Source organism: Anabrus simplex, chromosome 1 (assembly GCF_040414725.1).
Source record: "Anabrus simplex isolate iqAnaSimp1 chromosome 1, ASM4041472v1, whole genome shotgun sequence".
Classification (NCBI taxonomy): Eukaryota; Metazoa; Arthropoda; class Insecta; order Orthoptera; family Tettigoniidae; genus Anabrus; species Anabrus simplex.
This window is the reverse complement of record NC_090265.1, coordinates 510402825-510422171: the sequence shown is the minus strand read 5'-3', so window position 1 is coordinate 510422171 and position 19347 is coordinate 510402825. Positions and strand designations below refer to the sequence as shown.

The following is a 19347-nucleotide window of genomic DNA, read 5'->3' as shown; positions in this document are numbered from 1 at the left end:
GTTAGGTATTAACCGCCACAGTCCATCCTTCTGGTATTTTTTGTTGATGCAGGTTCTTCCAATCCTCCTTTCAATTTTCTGAAGTCTGTCAGTCTTTGATTGTTTATTCAGGTGAAAAAGTGTTTCTGCTGCATATGTAGCTTCCGGTTTTATAACTGTGTTGTAGTGTTTTATTTTTGCATTTATTGATAGACATTTTTTTTTGTAGATATCCCATGTTAATTTTTGTGCTTTAGCTAATCTATTTGTTCTTGTTTGGATTGAGATTTTTTCATTTAGGTTATGTGTTATTATTTCTCCAAGATATTTAAATTGAGTTACTATTTTGATTTTATTACCATTTATGGTAACTTCTTTCAGTTGTGTTGGTTTTTGGGGCATAATTCCTGTTTTTTCAAATGATATTTTGAGGCCAATTTTATTTTGCAATGTTTTGAAGTTCTGATATCTGGGTTTTTGCTTCTTTTATATCCACTGCTAAATCGTCAGCGAAACCCAGGCAATTTGTTTTCATTTTTTGGCCAATCTTTATTTTGGGAAGACATTTCCTAAACCATTCCCTCATTACCATTTCTAGAGCACAATTAAATAATAGTGTTGAGAGCCCATCTCCCTGCCGTAGTCCAGTTTTAATTTCAAATGTCTCTGATGTTTCACCCCTAAACTTCACTTTTGATTTGGTGTTAGTGAGAGTCAATTTTATCATGTTTATTAATCTGGGGTGTAGTCCAAGGTGTCTTAAAATTTTGAACAAAGATTCTCTATGGATGCAATCATAAGCTTTCTTGAAATCTACAAATGTTATCAGCATATCTCTATTTCTTCTCCTGTTATAGTCCAGTATCAACTTAAGACTCATGTCTGATTAGGACAGCTCCTTCAGGATCTGAAACCTCCTTGATATTCTCCTAGTTCTTTCTCAAGTTGTAAACTTATCCTATTAAGGATGATTATTGAAAATATTTTGTATGTTATGTCTAGCAGCAAGATTCCCCTGTAGTTATTAGGGTCGGTTTTGTCTCCTTTTTTGTGCAGTGGGTGAATGAGGGCTGTTGTCCAGTGTTCTGGTAGTTCTTCTTTAATCCAGATAGAGACAAGTTGTTGATGGAGGGCAACTTTTGCTGATGTTCCTGCATATTTCCAGATTTCCGCAAAGGTCTGATCTTCTCCTGGCGCTTTGTAGTTTTTTAATTTATTCAGACCTTGGTAGACTTCCTTTATTGTGGGGGGATTGATGTTCTCTGGTGGTGTTTTTATCGGGGTGTTGGTGTCCAAATGAAGGAGTTCTGTAGGTTCCTCACAATTTAAAAGCTTGTTGAAATATTTAGCCAGAATTTCTGCATTGTCTTTATTGTTATGAGCCAGCTTATCATTTTCATCCTTAATCAGTAGAGTTAGGGGTTCATATTTTTGGAGCTGCTTTCTGAAGGTTTTGTAGTAGTCCCTTGATTGAGTTTTATTGAATTGTTCTTCAATTAACTGCAGTGTGTCGTTATGATTTTGTCTTTTTATTCTTCTTAAGACTTGATAGTTTCTTTTCTCTGTTTTACTAGATTTTGATAGGATATTTCTGTTTTTTGGAACTGATGTAATAGCCATGCCTGATGTCTTTTTGCCACTGTTTCATCACATTCACTGTTCCAACATTGGTGTTTTTTACATGGTTTAATTGGAGCCAGGTCTTCTGCAATTTGTTTAAGGTTGTGTACTAAGTCCTCAAGTTTATCCGATTTTTACTTTTTCAGTTGCTTTCTGGTAATTTTTGTTGTTGATTAGCTGCGTAGGATCTATTTTTCTTTTAGTTTTAAGGGCTTGCTTTTGCAGATATATAAATGAATTATTAAGAAATTCACACAGTTAAATGACTACTGTATGACAGATTGTCAGATAAAATAAAAATCTCATCATTGAGTTTCTTAGAGCTTCTTCATTAACATAACTTACAGCAGGCAAGGAGATAATTATAATATTTTAAATTTGACATGACATGACATTACTTACTTTCTTCTGCCTTTTTCCTTGCTGACGCAGGGTCCAGTTTTGGCCTTACTGGAGTTGTATCCATGGTACCTTAAAAAGAAAATTTCAAGTAAGTATTCAATACCTTAACTACAACTTAGTTGTGAATAGTCTTCTGCACACTTTAGAATCTACATTTCTTTAAACCACTAAAATATGTCTAGCCAGGAGAAAAATCTTGCTATAGTACTAGAGTAGACCATACAATCAGCAACTTAGTGCCGAGTGTGAGGCAGCAGTAAATAACTTTATATCCTGGAAGGGTGAACGGTTGCAGGTGGAGATACAGGAGGAAAAGTTGATCTCAAATGGAGAAAATATTTCATTATAGAATTTAAATGGCATGTTGTGCATGTCAGAAGCAGTTTTCAGCAGTGTCTGATATCCAGTGAGGAGTGGTTGATGTTAGAACTTCGAAGTACAGAGAACATTCCTTCCAATACCAAGATTCGAGCCAGAGAAAAATAATTTCTAGTAAGATTTTTGTTAATTATGGAAGAGTTCCTGGACTCATGACTTAGCAAAATGCTTAAAAAATATTGATATTTAGAGCCAACATTGAAAAGTGAACTTCAAGCGTGCTATTCCTGGCCTGAATAGTTCCCACACACCACAAATACACAGGCGTTATGAGAGGGTTCAACTCCCACCCCTATTGGATGACACACACTCTCTCTCTCTCTCTCTCTCTCTCTCTCTCTCTCCCCCACATACACACACACACTTATACATTTGATACATTCTATCTTAAGAAAAGAAGAAAAATAAGTTTATTAATTAAATAAAAACTGCAAACAGCTTGCTGCACTGTATCACCATTGCCCATATAGGATCAGTGAACTCCTGAAGCTAGTAAACAAGATAGTAATGATACTAATACCCATGGTTATAATTTTAATAAAACAGTGGTCTGGAGACCAACAACATGAAGATCCCTTGTAAGATATTTAAGGCAGTAGAGACTTTAGAATTTAAGGCATCCAGTAGAAAAGCCTGGTTTCTGCTTTTGCTGCAAAAACTGGGGGAGGGCAAAACAATTGTATTACATCTAGAACATCATGGGATAAACAGCACACACTACTCAAGTCAAGCAGGAACTTAAGGTACTGAGAAATACCAGTGAAGAACAAAGTGAATATTCCAGTCCATTCTTTGTTGATGAAATAACGGCTGGACTTAAAGATGTGAAGGCAGGTAAAGGACTAGGACCTGATGGAATTCATTGAGAATTTCTTTTGAACTGTGACAAATACTGCAAGAAGTGACTGCCCAGCTATTTATGATATCATAAGAACAGGCATAATTCCCCAACAGATTAAGCATTCCAAAATTGTTGCTATTCTCAAGCCAGGAAAACAAGAGTGACCAAGTGAAGAGCTATCGTTTAAGCACTATTTACGAGCTGCTCGAAAGACTTCTTGTCAACAGAATCAGTTCCTTCATACTCCAACAAATCCCTGCAGAGCAAGCTGGATTTTGCCTAAAACATAACTGTATTCATCAGGTGATCACTAACAACCCACATAGAAGCTGGTTTCCAAAGGAAGCTGAAGACATCAATCGCCTTTATAAACCTATCTGCTACATAAGATATGGTATGGAGACATGGCCTACTCTACAAATTCATTAAAGTATTCCCTTGCAAAAGAACAGCTCCACTTATCAACAGTATACCAGCCCTTTTAGATGATAAATGGATGCTACATAAGTGTTTCTGAAACTCTTAGTAACAGCTTCCCACAAGGCTCTGTGTTTGCTTCACTGCTGTTTAGTTTGTATATTGCCGACATGCCAGACACCATCTCGAGAAAGTTTAGGTTTGCTGATGATTAGGACTTAGCCACAAGACACCAGCATTTTGAGACAACTGAAGCTACTTTAACATCTGATCTATTAGACCTCGGTACATGTTTTCGAAGGTGGAGGTTAGAACTGAATTCTGTAAAGACAGAAACAGCACGCTTCTACCTCTGTAGAGAGACACCTTTTTGTCTACTTTGAAGGCCATCAACTTAGGCACAACAGCCACCCCAAGTACCTTAGGTTCACTTTTGATATAACACTCACCTACAGGAGGCATCTGGAAAATACTGCAGCCAAACTAAGAACCAGAAACAATATCCTCCATAAGTTATGTGGTACTAGATGGGGTTCCTCCATTGATACCCTGTGCATCTCTGCACTTGGATTGACCTATTCAGTGGCACAATATTGTTCTTCGGTGTGGCTAAACATCACTTACACAAGAAAAGTTGACACAGCTAAACATCACAATGTGAATTATCAGTGAAACTATAAGAACAAAACCCACCTTTTAGTTACTAATCTTGAGTCATATACCTCCTCCAGACCTTCAGTTGAAGAACGCTCTTCTTCGGGAGTACAAGAAAATTTGTTGGTATAATAGCAATTTCAGGAGGGTGTATGTTAAGCTGGATCATATTTCCATCACCCTCTATAATTTGCTTACCAATTACTTTAACATTATTACCGGTAGCGTTGATTGTAAGAGTATTAGGGTGTTGATTAGGATATGAGATTTCTAAATTTTCTTTATCTTATAATCTACCGTCACTGAGGAGATTCATGGTATCTAATTTTTTAGGATCAACATAATTTATACCTTTTATTAGAACTTATGGGGTAAGTTACTTACCCTTATTTTTAGGAAAGCAAAAATTTAAGACTATGGATCAAGGTTGAAGTGAGGATTGAGGAGCTTCTCATACATATTGACATGGAGGATTTACAAAGATACCGGCTAATATCTAGGCATCCACCAATGATCACTGGTAGGAAATTATGATAAACTTCAAACTTGTTAGTTCCTGGAAACAAAGCTAGCAAGAAAACTGCCCTCCTAGCTGTCAAACTCTACCCTGCATCACAAGGAAACCTCCTGCATTTGAACAGTCTTGCAGAATTTGGTCTACCTTAAACAGAATATGGACCAACCGGCAGGTGTGCAGATGCTCTCCATAAGTGGGATAAATTACAATCTCCAAAATGTGACTATGGAGCTACTGGTAGACCCTATATTATATAGGACTGCAAGACCAGGTCCTATTATGGGAACTTTACTGACTTCCTGATGGCAACTGATGTCATAAAATATGTTACCAATTTAGATATCTCAATGTAATATTTATAATATCAAGGAAAGTATTGTTAGTTTTAGATACCTAATGGTAATGTGTAACCATACGATAAATAAATCCCTTGTTAATACCCTCAAGTGGTATCAGTCTAAGTTGGGATCGAACACACCACCCTGAGGTAGAAGAATGTTGACAAACTGCCGACTGCATCACTCAGGTTGGCAATATTCTGTGAGAGAAGAAGGGGCTAGGAATGGGAAGAAAGCGACCATGACCTTAATTAAGGTATAGTTCCCGCATTCACTGGGTGTAAAAATGGGAATCCATGGAAAACAATCTTCAGGGCTGCTAACAGTGGTGTTCAAATACACAAAATGCAAGCTTACAGTTACTCGAAGTGCCTCCGTGGCTCAGGCGGCAGCGCGTCAGCCTCTCACCGCCGAGTTCCGTGGTTCAAAACCCGGTCACTCCATGTGAGATTTGTGCTGGACAAAGCGGAGGCGGGACAGGTTCTTCTCCGGGTACTCTGGTTTTCCCTGTCATCTTTCATTCCAGCAACACTCTCCACTATCATTTCATTCCATCTGTCAGTCATTAATAATTTCCCCTGAGGAGTGCGATAGGCCTCGGCAGCCGGCACAATTCCTATCCTCGCCGCTAGATGGGAGCTTCATTCATTCCATCCCTGACCCGGTCATTGACTGGAAAACAGGTTGTAGGTTTTCACAGTTATGTGACTCAGGTCTTGTTGCTTTTTTTTTTTTGTGAGTTGCTTTACGTCGCACCGACACAGATAGGTCTTATGGCGATGATGGGACAGGAAACGGCTAGGATTGGGAAGGAAGTGGCTGTGGTCTTACAGTAAGGTACAGCCCCAGCATTTTCTTGGTGTGAAATGGGAAAACATGGAAAACCTTCTTCAGGGCTGCCAACAGTGGGGTTCGAACCCACTATCTCTTGAATACTGGATACTGGCTGCACTTAAGCGACTGCAGCTATCAAGCTCAGTGTTGCTGTTTGTTAACTATGCTGAGTTAACAAGTCTCTGCAATGTCATCCCCCTGTGGGTGGGATGGGAGGCACAAGAATACATCCATGATATCTCCTGCCTGTCATAAGAGGGCTCTTAACTTGGGAGCATGGGCATCCACTAGTCCCTTAGCTGAGCCCTGGCATTGCTGTATGAGGTGTATGTATTCAGTATTGCGTTTCTGTAGTGTGTTGTATAGTATGTAAATGAAGATTTGTATTAAGTTGATCAAAAAACGCCCACCCACCGAGCTAGAGGAATTAATCAAACGTGGTAACATCCCCGACCTGGACAGGAATCGAAGTCGAGGCCCTTAGAACTAAAGGCTACTATGCTGACCATACAGGCAAGGAGCAGGACATTAAACATTAGACTAACATAGACCTAGACCGGCCCCGTGGTGTAGGGGGCAACGCGTCCGCCTGTCACCTGGTTCGATTCCCGGCCGGGTTAGGGGTTTTTAATTGTAATGATTAATATCCCTGGCCTGGGGACTGGGTGTTTGTAACGCCCTTAATCTTCCTTTCCTCACACACAACATTCCACACTACTACCATTCCAATTATATGCAGGTTCATACAATATGGTGCCAGTAGGGGCAAAAGATCCACACGGATCGACGCCCCAAACAAATTGCGTTAAAAAAACATAGGCCTACGTTAAAATAGAAATAAGAACACAAGAAAAACTGTATTACCATCATCACCATCATCATCATCTCAGCAACCATGTGCAGACTTTTAATGACACCATCTACGCTGCATGCGCGTTAAAGTTAACGTTCCTTTTCTTCCTTCCTCCCCCCCATCCTCACTCTCTACTAGATGGCATAGTAAACTGGATCTCTCTTCAGCGTCTGTGGCAGAGTTTTAATTAATTGTGTCGCATCTGTGTCACCAGAAATCTTTGACATGCCGACGACATCGTACGAAATGGATAATCGAACACTTTTTTTTCCGCCCTTCAAAAATCCGGCTACCTCTGCCGGTTTGACCCCGCGATTATGATCCGGAGACCGATATTACCACTGATGCAAAGCTGGAGCTAAGGAAACGGCACTGAGTCGGTAAACAAATCTTATTGCGATCAGGTCACAAAATATTGAGAGTATTCTGGTATTCTCCCGGTTTTATGGGTAAAACTCCGACTTCCGATTAATGTCAGTCGGAATTGGTAAAAATCCCGATTACTCCAAACTAGACAATGTATTTTAATTGCCCATTACAGGAACTGCAAAGGCAACATAATCGAAGACGACATTGAGACTGCTCGCAGTACAGCACTTCCCCGTGGTTTACTGTAGTGAGTGTTCAAATCTCGAGCGACCCGAAACGTGTTACGTAATTCGTCTCCCACTTAATGGTCGCTGCTTTCGCAAATCAAAACATAACATTTAGTGTCATTGCATTCTAAAAATTATCTAGATTTGGAACAGTCATTTTCGTTCAAAAAAACCTGGTGATCCTGAAAATACTCCTTAGCTAGGTACGTTACTCTACTCGACCACTCTCTGGTAGAGGTGACACTCGTATCGTTCATACGGGAGTAGAGGCATACAGTAGTTATTCTTTATTCAAATAGTTATTTCATTCCTGCCCGGTAAGGGGCAGGCGGGTCACCAGCTAAACATGTAGCTCTTTGGCCGATGAGTAAATATATAAAAGTTGAATTTGGAACCTATAGGCCTACATAGAAGTATGTCTCGTACATACTGAAAACAAAACAAAGTCAAATACAGAGTGAGACAGAAAAAATGTAAAACATACTCAAGTATATAATAAGGAAATATTATAAGGACATATTACTGTATGTGATTCTTTTCATGTCAGTCTATTTGTCATTGATTTCGGTTTTCACACAAAATATAAACGCAAACACATCGTACTGAGAGAGAAATGTTTTCAGTTCATCTTGACGTACGATACGAAAAACACTATGGTGGAAGCAGAAGGAAATGAACGAACACTAGTGAAACAATGAGGACGCGAAAAACACAGAATGATGGAAAATGAACACGGATAGAGATGACACTGGTGGTGTCGTAAAACACTCAGATACAGACATTGGAGGCCGGTACCACTGCCGCGAGGAGCATCATAATATCCAGTAAAAGAAAAATTTAGAATAAAAAGGCAGTGGGACAGAGGGAGAAGTTACGTGGTAGGGGTGGGGAAAAGGTAAGAGATAGCAGGAGAGAGGTCATTATTAAGGATAGCGGTGGCAAGAGGAGAAAGGTTGAGGGCTTCTTTAATGACAGAATGATTGATGGCTAGGGTAGGTTGTAAGTATTTGAGACGAAGATCACGGACATGAGTAAGGATGGTAGGGAAAGAATAAGGAGATAGGAAGTTAGCAGAAGGGGTGTCAAAGGGGAAATGGTATGCAATACGCATAGCATGTCTGTCAAGTTTAAGCAAGGTCACGTATTGTCTGTCAGCTGTGAGCCAGGTCAATGAACTGTATGTTACGACAGGTGGGATAAAAGATTTATAAACTATGAGGATTTGGGAAGGTCGGAGGCCCCACGTTTTACCAGTAAGAATACGTAGGGCTCGGAAGTGTTGAAGAGCACGTTTGTAGACTTGTGTTAAATGATGTTTCCATTGAAGGTTGTTCCGGAACACAATAAATTGGGTCTTGGTGGGATTAACAGCAATATGCCAGGCATCGAACCAGGATTCAAGGAGGGAGAAGTAGGTCTGTAAATAACGGGTAAGAGTAACAGTACTAGGTGTAAGTGTAAGAATATCCAGATCATCGGCATATTGATAAGAGTCTTAAAGGGGGGGTCGGGATGTGGGATATCATAAGTATATAAAATATATAAAAGTGGGGAAAGGGGGGAACCTTGGGCTACGCCCGCAGTCATACGAAAGGAATAGGAACGGGTACCACGGATGAGGATCTGTGCTGATCGATGTTGAAGATAGTTGGAAATAAAGCGAATGATAGTGATAGGAATGGGAAGATGGCGTAACTTAAAAAGCAACCCAGCATGCCAGACTGAATCAAAAGCTTTATTCACATCGAGGAAAACTAAGGCGGCAGTTTTACAGGGGCGAAGATAGGCAATGAGAGAAGAGGAGATGTGAAAGAGGTGATCTTGAGTGGAATGATAGGAACGAAAACCGGCTTGAGAGGATATAATAAGACCTAGAGAGTCGAGACAGGAGGAAAGTCTCCTACTCAGAATCCCTCCTAGGATCTTGCTGAGGACAGGGAGTAAGGAGATTGGGCAATAAGACCGAATGTCAGATGGGAGTTTATGGGGTTTTAGGAATAAGAGAAGTTTGGCGTTACTCCCAATGAGCGGGCTACGCGCCAGTATAGAGAATGTAGGTGTAAATCATGCTAAGAACATCAAAAATAATAGGAGGGGCTTCTTGAATATGACGATATGAGGTGGTATCTGAGCAAGGGGGGGGGGTGTTTTTCCGATGTTTCAAGAAAATCCGGATGTCACTGGGTGTAATAGGAGCATTTAATGGATGAGTATAATCAACATGAGGAAAATAAAGGAATGAAGGTTAGTGGGTTCGTGAGGATGATGGAAATTAGGGGCGTGGGAGGGGGGAAAACAGTTTGATAACAGTCAGCGAAAATATTAGCCTTGCATTGGTCAGTTTGTGGATGACTGGGGGAATGTGTAATAGGGTAGCGAGGAAGAGGGTTGATAGTTTTGGTTAGTTGTCGATAAGTCGTCCAAAAACGTCGAGGGTCGTGATAATCAGCTAGCTCAGTACACTTGTCCATCCACATTTTACGTTTAATAGCTTTAATATATGGGCGCGCGTGGCGTAAAGTTCGGCGGTGTTGTTGAAGCGTAGTAGGGTCCTTGGTTCGAGTATATGCAGTAAAGTAGTCATGAGTTAGCTGCAATAAACTGAGAGCTTTGGGGGGTATAGGAGGTTTGGAGGGGTGGTAGGAGTGACGAGGAATATGAAGAGAATCAGCGGTAAGAATAGGTCACTCTATTTTAGAAATTAGGGCGAATAGAGTGGGAATATTAGTAGGCAGTACAGCATCACTGAGTAAGTTAGTGAAAGTAGTGCGATAAGCATTCCAATTAGTGTGATTGAAACGACGAGTAGTGGGAGGGCGAGGAGGGGGTGAGGTCTGGCGGGGAAGGATACCAGGAAAGGTGAGAAGGGCTGGGGCGTGATCGCTACCTATAGAAACGAGCTGCTGGATGGTGATGGATGTGGCAAGGGAGGGAGAAAGAAGGAGGGCATCAAGGGTGGAATTATTGGCTGGGAGGGTGTGGGAAGGAAAATGGAAGCGCATGCCCCGGAGAGACGTGAACTCGGAGATTTGAGTGGGGGTATAGGAAGTAACATTAAGATCTTCAACTATAATATATTCAGAGAATTTAGCGTCTATGTATTTAATAAAATCAGAGGGAATGAAAGGTTTAGACGGTATGTAGATAGTAGCTACCGGTACCGTAATCGTTTTCTGGGGAGTAAATACTTCTAATATTAGATATTCAGAGAAATTAGTAGGGAAGTGAAAGTAATGTTGAATAACAGTAAAATTCCGTCTGACGCCGATAGCCACGCCACCACGGCCTTGAGTCGGACGATCAGCGCGATAGAAAGTAAACGGGGAAATTGAGGCATTTGGGCCGGCGTTAGAAATGTTTCATTCAGAACAAAAATATCCGGGGCATACAGGGAAAGGGAGGTGTCCAGCAGCGGCCGATTAGACTTAAGAGATCTTATGTTAGCATAGTAAAGCTTCAATACGCTAACGCATAAAGTGAACAGTACCGGTACTTAGGGGAAAAATGCGAAATGCATCTTATTCCCCGAGTACGCCACGTCGACATGAGTGTTCAAAACCAATCGAGCCGCTAGCTGGATCTGATTTAGGATGTGTGGGCGATGGAAGGGGAGGACGTTTTGTAACACCATCGTAATAAAACGAATGATGTTCTCAGAACTTGGGGAGGGGAGGGAGGAGGAAGAAACAGAGACAGGGGCAGGGAGGTCTTGAGATTGAACAGGGACAACGGTTTCAGGGTGATCAGGTTCAGCAGCAGGTTTGGAACGACACTTATAACTAAAAGCAGGATGATTTTGATTACAGTTAACACACTTTGGATTCGACTTATTGCGACAAGCATGAGTAGGATGCTCCTCACGTGAACAGATGGCACATACCTCCGGAAGAACACACGGTGTCCCAGGGGCGTGGTCGAACCTCTGGCACGTCCCGCAGCGGATCTTCTGAGGTGGTGATGTTCTGGAGGGTTCCACCCGATGGCGCCGGGCGTAGATCATGGCGCCATCGCGGAGCAGAGCATCGAGCGTCGAGACGTCGCGTGATAGAATGCGAACCAATGATGTGGCTCCTTGAGCATTCCGAATACGGATGACTCGGTAGATGTGGTGGCCCTCGAGTTGGAGTTGAGCAGCCACCTCATCTTCGGTGTAGTTTCGGTCGACTCCTTAAGCAACCACAGATGGAATTGGTGCTGGTCGGGTGGACGGTGCAGGACGTTGTGCTGGACGCTGTGTAGTGACATTAGTGGCCCGTGCATGTGGCACCAGTTGATGAGCTCCGATGTTACTCGTGAAGTGATGGGAAAATGGTTGGCAGGTTATAAGATTATAACCATCCCTCGACCGTTTGATTTCCAGTTTATGGTCCTGAAGATTTGGCGTGAATTTTGCAATTAGTTGATAGATGCACCTGACGTTAGCCTGGGTGATGTCCAGATTTGTAAGCTTTATCAGACAGAAAGGCAGTTGAACAGTAGGCTGGAGAGATGGAGTAACAGTACTGCGCTGGGGAATATTAGGTGGTATTGCTGGGTTTTGCGCCGCCTGAGCGTAACTACGTACATGTGCAGGCATGTACGGTGCAGTTTGGTCCAACAGGTTGGGCAGTTGGTGGGCGGTCGATGGTCCAGGGTCCAGCAAATGGATCTCAAGGTCCGTTCCAGAAGATTCCAGACGAGCATTAGATCCCAGTGAGGTTTCGACAGCCTGGAGAACGTTGTGTCAGGGATTGCGTCGGATAAATTCTTTTCCTTTCTCCCTCAGGACTTCCCGAACCAGACTCCGATAAACGACGAGGTTGTTTTACTTAAGTAGTTTCCATGTCCTTTGGTGGCGACCTGGGCGAACGTGATCGCGCAGGTGATGGCGGCGGTGAAGGACTCATCGCGTATCTTCCAGAAACTTCCTGATATGTAGACGTAAGACTGTCGACGGGTAGAGATTCCGGTCCGATCATATACTGTAGACTGAGTGTTTATACAGTAGAGTTAGCCTAGTAACACCATGTCAAGACATAAGCACATCGTAAGGAAGTGTTTAAAGACATTTGCAAACATACGAAATTACTGCAAGAGGTTAGTGAAGCGTTGGAAGAAGTAAATGAGGAAAGAAGCGAATGGGTAAGAGGCTGGCTTAGTAAGAGACACTCCGGGCATCAGCATTAATTCTGAGAGAACTTGCGACAGAGGTTAAAGAAGAATACAGAAAGTGCATGAGGTTGACGCCTGATAACTTCCAGACATTGTTATATGCTGTAACACCGCAAATTCAAAGACACGATGCAATGATGAGAGATGCAATAACACCGAGAGTTAAGCTTGAGGTGACTCTGAACTTCTTCGCCACTGGTAATAGTTACCGTACCCTATCTCACTTTTTCAGGGTTTCAAAGCCGGCCATATCCAAGTTTATCCGGAAGTCTGTGATGCAATCTTCAGCAGTAGGGATGGCGAATTTTTTTTTAAATACCGATATATTTATATTGCGATATGTTGAAAACATTTTCGATAATCGATATTTATTGCACATAATACCGTATATTCAAACGATATCGATATATCGCTAATGATAACCCAAGAGTCCAAGACCAACTACAATATCATCCGACCTCAGTGCATTTAAATCAATATTGATTTATACTGTCTGTGCACGCGACTGAGTGGTTGAGTTTATCTTGCTGCTGGAATTCGTGGTTTAATTATCCATGGAATATATCCATCAACGGCTGCTAATTTCAGATGATCACCAGCCTGCACGATTGCTAGGGTTATACTTCCAAAACAAAAATTGTCATTGACCCCCAGCCACAAGACATATTTATGTCAATCGGCGCCTGCTGTCGAGACATAGGTGCCTTTGATAGAGTGGAACATGGAATATTATTAAAGAAATTGGAGGGAATAGGATTGGACGTAAGGGTTATCCGTTGGATAAGAACATTTCTAAATTCAAGGGTTCAGAAAGTCAAAGTAGGAAATAATATATCACAGGAAGAGAAAGTTTGGAAGGGAATTGCACAGGGTAGTATAATCGGTCCGTTACTTTTCTTAATATATGCAAATGATTTAGGGAACAATATAACATCGAAAATAAGATTGTATGCAGATGACATAATTGTTTATAGGAAAATAAATAACATTGGGGATTGTTCAGAATTACAAAGGGACCTTGAGAGTATCCAACAATGGGTTGAAGAAAATAATATGAAGGTTAATGGAGGCAAATCAACTGTTACAACATTTACAAACAGGAGCTTTAAAACTGAATTTGAATATATTTTGGATGAGGTAGTTATCCCAAAAGATGGCAAGTGCAAATACTTAGGTGTGAGATTTGAAAGTAATTCGCACTGGAAGGGTCATGTTGATGACGTTGGGAAAGCATACAGATCGTTACATGTTATAATGAGGCTACTTAAAGGATGCAACAAAGAATTAAAAGAAAAAAGTTACTTAAGTATGGTTCGTCCATTATTGGAATATGCAAACAGTGTTTGGGATCCTCACCAAGAATACCTAATAAAAGAACTAGATGGTGTGCAGAGGAAAGCAGCAAGTTTTGTAACAGGGGATTTCAGGAGAAAGAGTAGTGTATCAGAAATGTTAAAGGAACTTGGGTGGGAAAATTTAAGTAAGAGAAGGGAGAAAACTAGACTTATAGGATTATATAGAGCCTATACATGAGAAGAAGCATGGAGAGAAATCCGTGAGAGGCTTCGGTTGGAGAATAATTATATTGGCAGAACTGACCACAAGTACAAAATTAGAAGGAATTTTAGCCGAAGCGACTGGGGTAAATTTTCATTCATTGGGAAGGGTGTGAAGGAGTGGAACAGTTTACCAGGGGTAGTGTTTGATCCTTTTCCAAAATCTGTACAGATATTCAAGAAGAGAATGAACAGCAACAGAGAAAATAAATGAAATGTTAGAGGGCATTCGACCAATGCAGGATATTGTAAGTTAAATAAAAAATGTGTGTGATTAAATTAATTCCATCCCCTGGTCTATGGAGTTTGGACAGCCCAAGTAGGGGACTGCCTGTAGGGGTAAAGTACAGTGGGGACTTCGAGGGCCCTGGGACCGCTACGGTAGCTGTGAAGGCCCTTCAGGAACTCTGAAAAGTGGTGGCAAAAGGGGCTCTGGTTAAGACGCAGCAGGTCGTTATGCTACTTAGGTTCCAAAATTGGTCAAATATAAATATGTAAATAAATACAATGTTAATTTTAATCTTATACCAGTTGTATAGTATTATTAGAAGTAATTTCACATACTGTATATGAGTTGAATATGTTTGTAAGTATAGGAGATATAAATAGAATTTTTTAAACAATATAAATTTATTAAGGATGACGTGTGTGTGTTTAATAGAATAAAAGATTCGTGTAAGTTGTATAATATTGTATTCTAGGAAAATTTTCTTCGTCTTTTGTTAATTTAAAATTTAGTGCTTGGCATTAATGTATTTTAGTGTACCATTTGCCACCGAGGTAAACACCTCATTTGCGAATAAAGAGATTTGATTTTGATTTGATTTGAATAAATAGGTAGCTTTTAGAAACAAATAAGTACACATGTAAAAGAGAGTGAAAACAATAGTGTCAGTAATGCTTGATAAAGTTCATATAAACCTCATAAATTAGTAGGAATGGCTGAAAATACTTAAGAATATGATGCAGCATCTACCGTGGAAGTATTTATGGCTTTATCATTGCATTCTGAAAATAAAGATGGCAATGGTTTTTTTTTTTCTGGTGAATAACATTAACTCAGACACTTAAGGTGTTAGAATTCATGGTTGAATTAGGTTTTAATGTTGTTTACTTTACTGCTGATACCATTTTACACAAAATATTTTGGTCATTATATTTGATTCTCTTAATTATCTTCTTTTTCTTGCAACTGCCGTGATCCCCATTTTATAGAACTCCAATATAATTTCAAATCCTTGTACTTTGGAAAAAAGAAATGATACCGAGATATATATCTAGGGTTACCAGATGACAACGGCTCGAAAGCAAGACTTTTGAGTTCAAAAAGCAGGACAAAACCAGGACAGCATTAAAATTGCTTAATTTTTTTGTTAAAACCATTTATTTAGCGTACTTTATTCATATTGCTTGGCCACAAGTGAAGTCTCGAAAGCAGGAATGTCACTGACACCTTATTCATGTTGATTGTACTTATCAGAGCTGCTTATTTTATTGAGCAACTCCTTATTGTCTTTTAAGTAGTCATAAAACTGATTACAAGTGAAGTCTTTCATGTTAAATTTCACTGACACCAACCATTTCACAGAGTCAACACAACCTATTTCTTTCTTTGGTCCACTGTGCATTTATTAAAGAAAAAAAAATCTCTTTACGTTGGCATTATATGCAGGAATTGTAAAATACACTTCTGCCATTTTCAGTAGCTCGGAAGAACATGTAATATTGACGCTATTTAGAAAACCAGCCCATTGTTTATGGACTGGTTCCTTCAAGAAATTTTCATTCTGCTTTTGCACTTTAACATACTTTTGAAGATTTACAAATTGGTCAAATAATCGAACATCATCAATGTGTACACCTTTAGCACTAAGATATTTAACAGTATCTTCAAGGTCAGTCCAGTTGAAATCTGAAGTTAATGTTATCCATTTAAAAATAACTTACTGAATTCTTCAAGTGGTTGTAACCATTTTCCAAGGTATTCCAGGCATGCATTATATACATCATGGACTTCTTTCATGAAGGAATCACTGTCTTCTTGCAACCCTTCCTCCTTCAGTTTTCATCATTTCTTGCACTTTCACAGGAACAAAATTATTTGAAAAACGATCTTCTAAAATCCCAGCAGTTTCTTCAAGTGCCTGTTTCACTTCAATAATGATTTTTTTTTTTTTTGCTAGTTGTTTTACGTCGCTCCGACACAGATAGGTCTTACGGCGACGATGGGACAGGAAAGGGCTAGGAGTGGGAAGGAAGCGGCCGTGGCCTTAATTAAGGTACAGCCCCAGAATTTGCCTGGTGTGAAAATGGGAAACCACAGAAAACCATTTTCAGGACTGCCGACAGTGGGGTTTGAACCTACTATCTCCCGAATACTGGATACTGGCCGCACTTAAGCGACTGCAGCTATCGAGCTCGGTAATAATGAAATTATTACCCTTTTCAACATGAGGAATATTCTCTTGAAAGACTGACATTAAAGACTGGCAAAATATCAAATACAATTCACTTAACTTATTGGTGAAAAACTTGTTCAGAATTGTTGGCGGGTTATCCACAGATAGAAAATAAGACCGAAGTGCTGGATACAGTTCAAGCATCCTTTCAACAGCTGGAAAATGTGACAACCTACGAGTCTTTGTATGCTTCAATAGGGATTTGTAATTCACATCAACAAATTCACAAAAAGGTTTTAGCTCTTCATTCCTTATGGTGAATGTAGAAAAGTAGTTGAACACTTTTAACACACTGCTTTCAACGTCAATCGACAATAAATCAACTCCATGTTGTACACAATTATGCAACACGTGTGCTGAGAAGCCTACTCCAATCAAGGTTTCATTAAGCTGAGATTTGAGTTAGAAAATACATTATTATCTCCTCTTCTTTTCAGGCCACCAAAATTCGTATTGCAGTTATCTCCTCCAAAAGCAATGCACTTCTCCGAAATTCCATTTTGTTGCAGGATCTAACACCACTGAAGAGATTGTTGCAGCTTTTTCATTACTAACACTGTGCAGGTCAATTAACTTTGCTTGCAGCCCTCCATTCCTGTAGTCGAAATACTTCATGAATACAGGAAACTTTTTTATATTCCCATAATTGCTGCCATCAGTACAAACATCAATGTATGATACGTCTTTGACTTGTTTAATGGCACTTTCTACACAGCGAGGTCCAAGTACATTATTGACAATGGCCTCAGACTTTGTACGAGCACAGTGTATATTTTTCCCTATTTCAGAATCAGGAAATAATTTAGATGGAAGTTTAGACATACAATCCATAGTTTTGTAGCTCCCATGATGAACAGCATTGTGGTACACAAGAACTCCCTCTGCAGCAATCGCTTTTTCGTTTAGTGATGTGTTCTTTTTGAAAAATGTGAACACATTATTTGAAGTTGATGCACTTTGAACATTAGCTTTATGTTTGCCCGTTCTAATATGACTTTCTAAATCCATAGCTCCACGATTAGCCACAGAAACGTATGTTCCTGGTTTACATGCTAGACACATGGCTTCTTCGTCGGTGCGGCCCTTTTTGTACTATTTGTATTATCTTTTCTCCAATTCAACAGTGAACTTACACTTTATTTTCACCATAATACATTTAATGTACCAACAGATCACAACAGATATTGTAGAGTAGATCACAAGGATTGTGGCACAACTAAGCAGCAATATGGACGAAAATTATCTGTCTTTAGCTTCCGTTTCCGTATGCCATCGCCAACTTCGACTATCGACTTCGACCAGCGATAATATACTAGTCAAAGACTACAGGAATTTAAAAAGTTCAAGCTTCAGCTGAAGTCAAAGGTTATGGAATAAGCGAGTCTAAGTTTACGAAAATGGGTTTCCAGTTGGAAAAAGTTCATTTTAACATTATTAGACGAAAATACGGACAATCAGCAAATAATTAAAAAATAAATACGGACGCCAGGACAGACGCTAAAAATAAGGGTATGTCCTGGTAAATACGGACGTCTGGTAACCCTAGATATATCGATATTTTGTTTTGATAAATGGATAATATCGGCATGTCGATATCGAAGGAAATATCGATATTTTAGTATATCGGAACGTTATAGTTACCGTTATCTACGAGATAAGTAAAGGCCTCTGTATGCATGGTCTCTTCAAGTACTAAATTGACAGAGTAGCAGCAGTTTAAATAGCGCCTCTGGATGTCAGGTTTTCCCTCCATTCCTCAGCATGATTCCAATTGGCATTGCGAGAATAACTTGCACATAAAAGCATATTACAAATATAAAACACTGCGTTTTGAGTAGGAATGTGACATTTCTATGACGTTTAATGAAGAAAAATAAATATATCACCCAGTAATTCAAGATGAGCTCATGCGAATCAGGTAGTATCATTGCAACCGGAAAGTTCACGTCCTAATAAAAATGAAAATACTCCATAGTATATTTTAAAACACTGCAGTATTCACATAGCTTACGTCGATGAATGCAGAGTGGGACTCGGCCCTCAAGTGGCCACAGCTGGTCCGTGGTCCCACAGCTCCGCACTCCGACCGGCCAACCGAGCAGAGGAGGGGTGGCCACGGATCTACTGTGGCTCTTCGCCTCTGTATCCGGGAGACGGGACAGGGCTGGACCTCACTGCTGGTCCCCACTGTCGACTGTTCTGAGAATGGTTTTCCGTGGTTTTCCATTCTCCTGCACTACGGCGAATGGCAGGTATAGGCCGCCAACCCCCTCTCCTTCTCCGAGCATCTCCTTCACCGTAACAAAACTCCCGGCCTGAGAGACGGCGTCACCGTCTAAGAGGCCTGCCTCCTCCTTCAGGGCAGGAAGGAAAACATTTTAGTAGTAGTACATAGCCTAGTCTTGCCATGCAAATGCGATAGATACCCTGAAAAAAGTGTTGGCATTGATTGCGGATAATTTTAGTAGAAATACTAAAGTACGTGCTTTCAAAATGTTCACTATATACTACAGACTTCGAGGAAGGTTGCCACATGCTATTTTTCTCGTCACCCCGACATGATATAATTTTGACCCATTTTTCTCGTAGTTCTACATTTGCTCGTGGAAAGAAATGCCACTACCTTTCTGCAGTTTACTTTGGCACAATGGTACACAGCAATAAACAATTGTTTATCACGCGCAGTAAACATCCTATGAATAGAATGTTTACAATAAATACTCTCTTGGTTCTTGTATATTTATCAATATGC

The 19347-nt window shown here is 40.3% G+C and overlaps 1 protein-coding gene across 1 annotated transcript in view; it reads right to left on the bottom strand.

Annotated features, from left to right (window-relative positions):
- Nucleotides 1–19347, bottom strand: part of LOC136868525 (venom protease) — a 143517-nt gene that overhangs the window by 45917 nt on the left and 78253 nt on the right. Inside the window, exon 3 of the mRNA XM_067144780.2 lies at nucleotides 2002–2070. Within this exon, the coding sequence (XP_067000881.2) occupies nucleotides 2002–2070 (69 nt within the window). The remainder of the gene's footprint in view (nucleotides 1–2001; nucleotides 2071–19347) is intronic.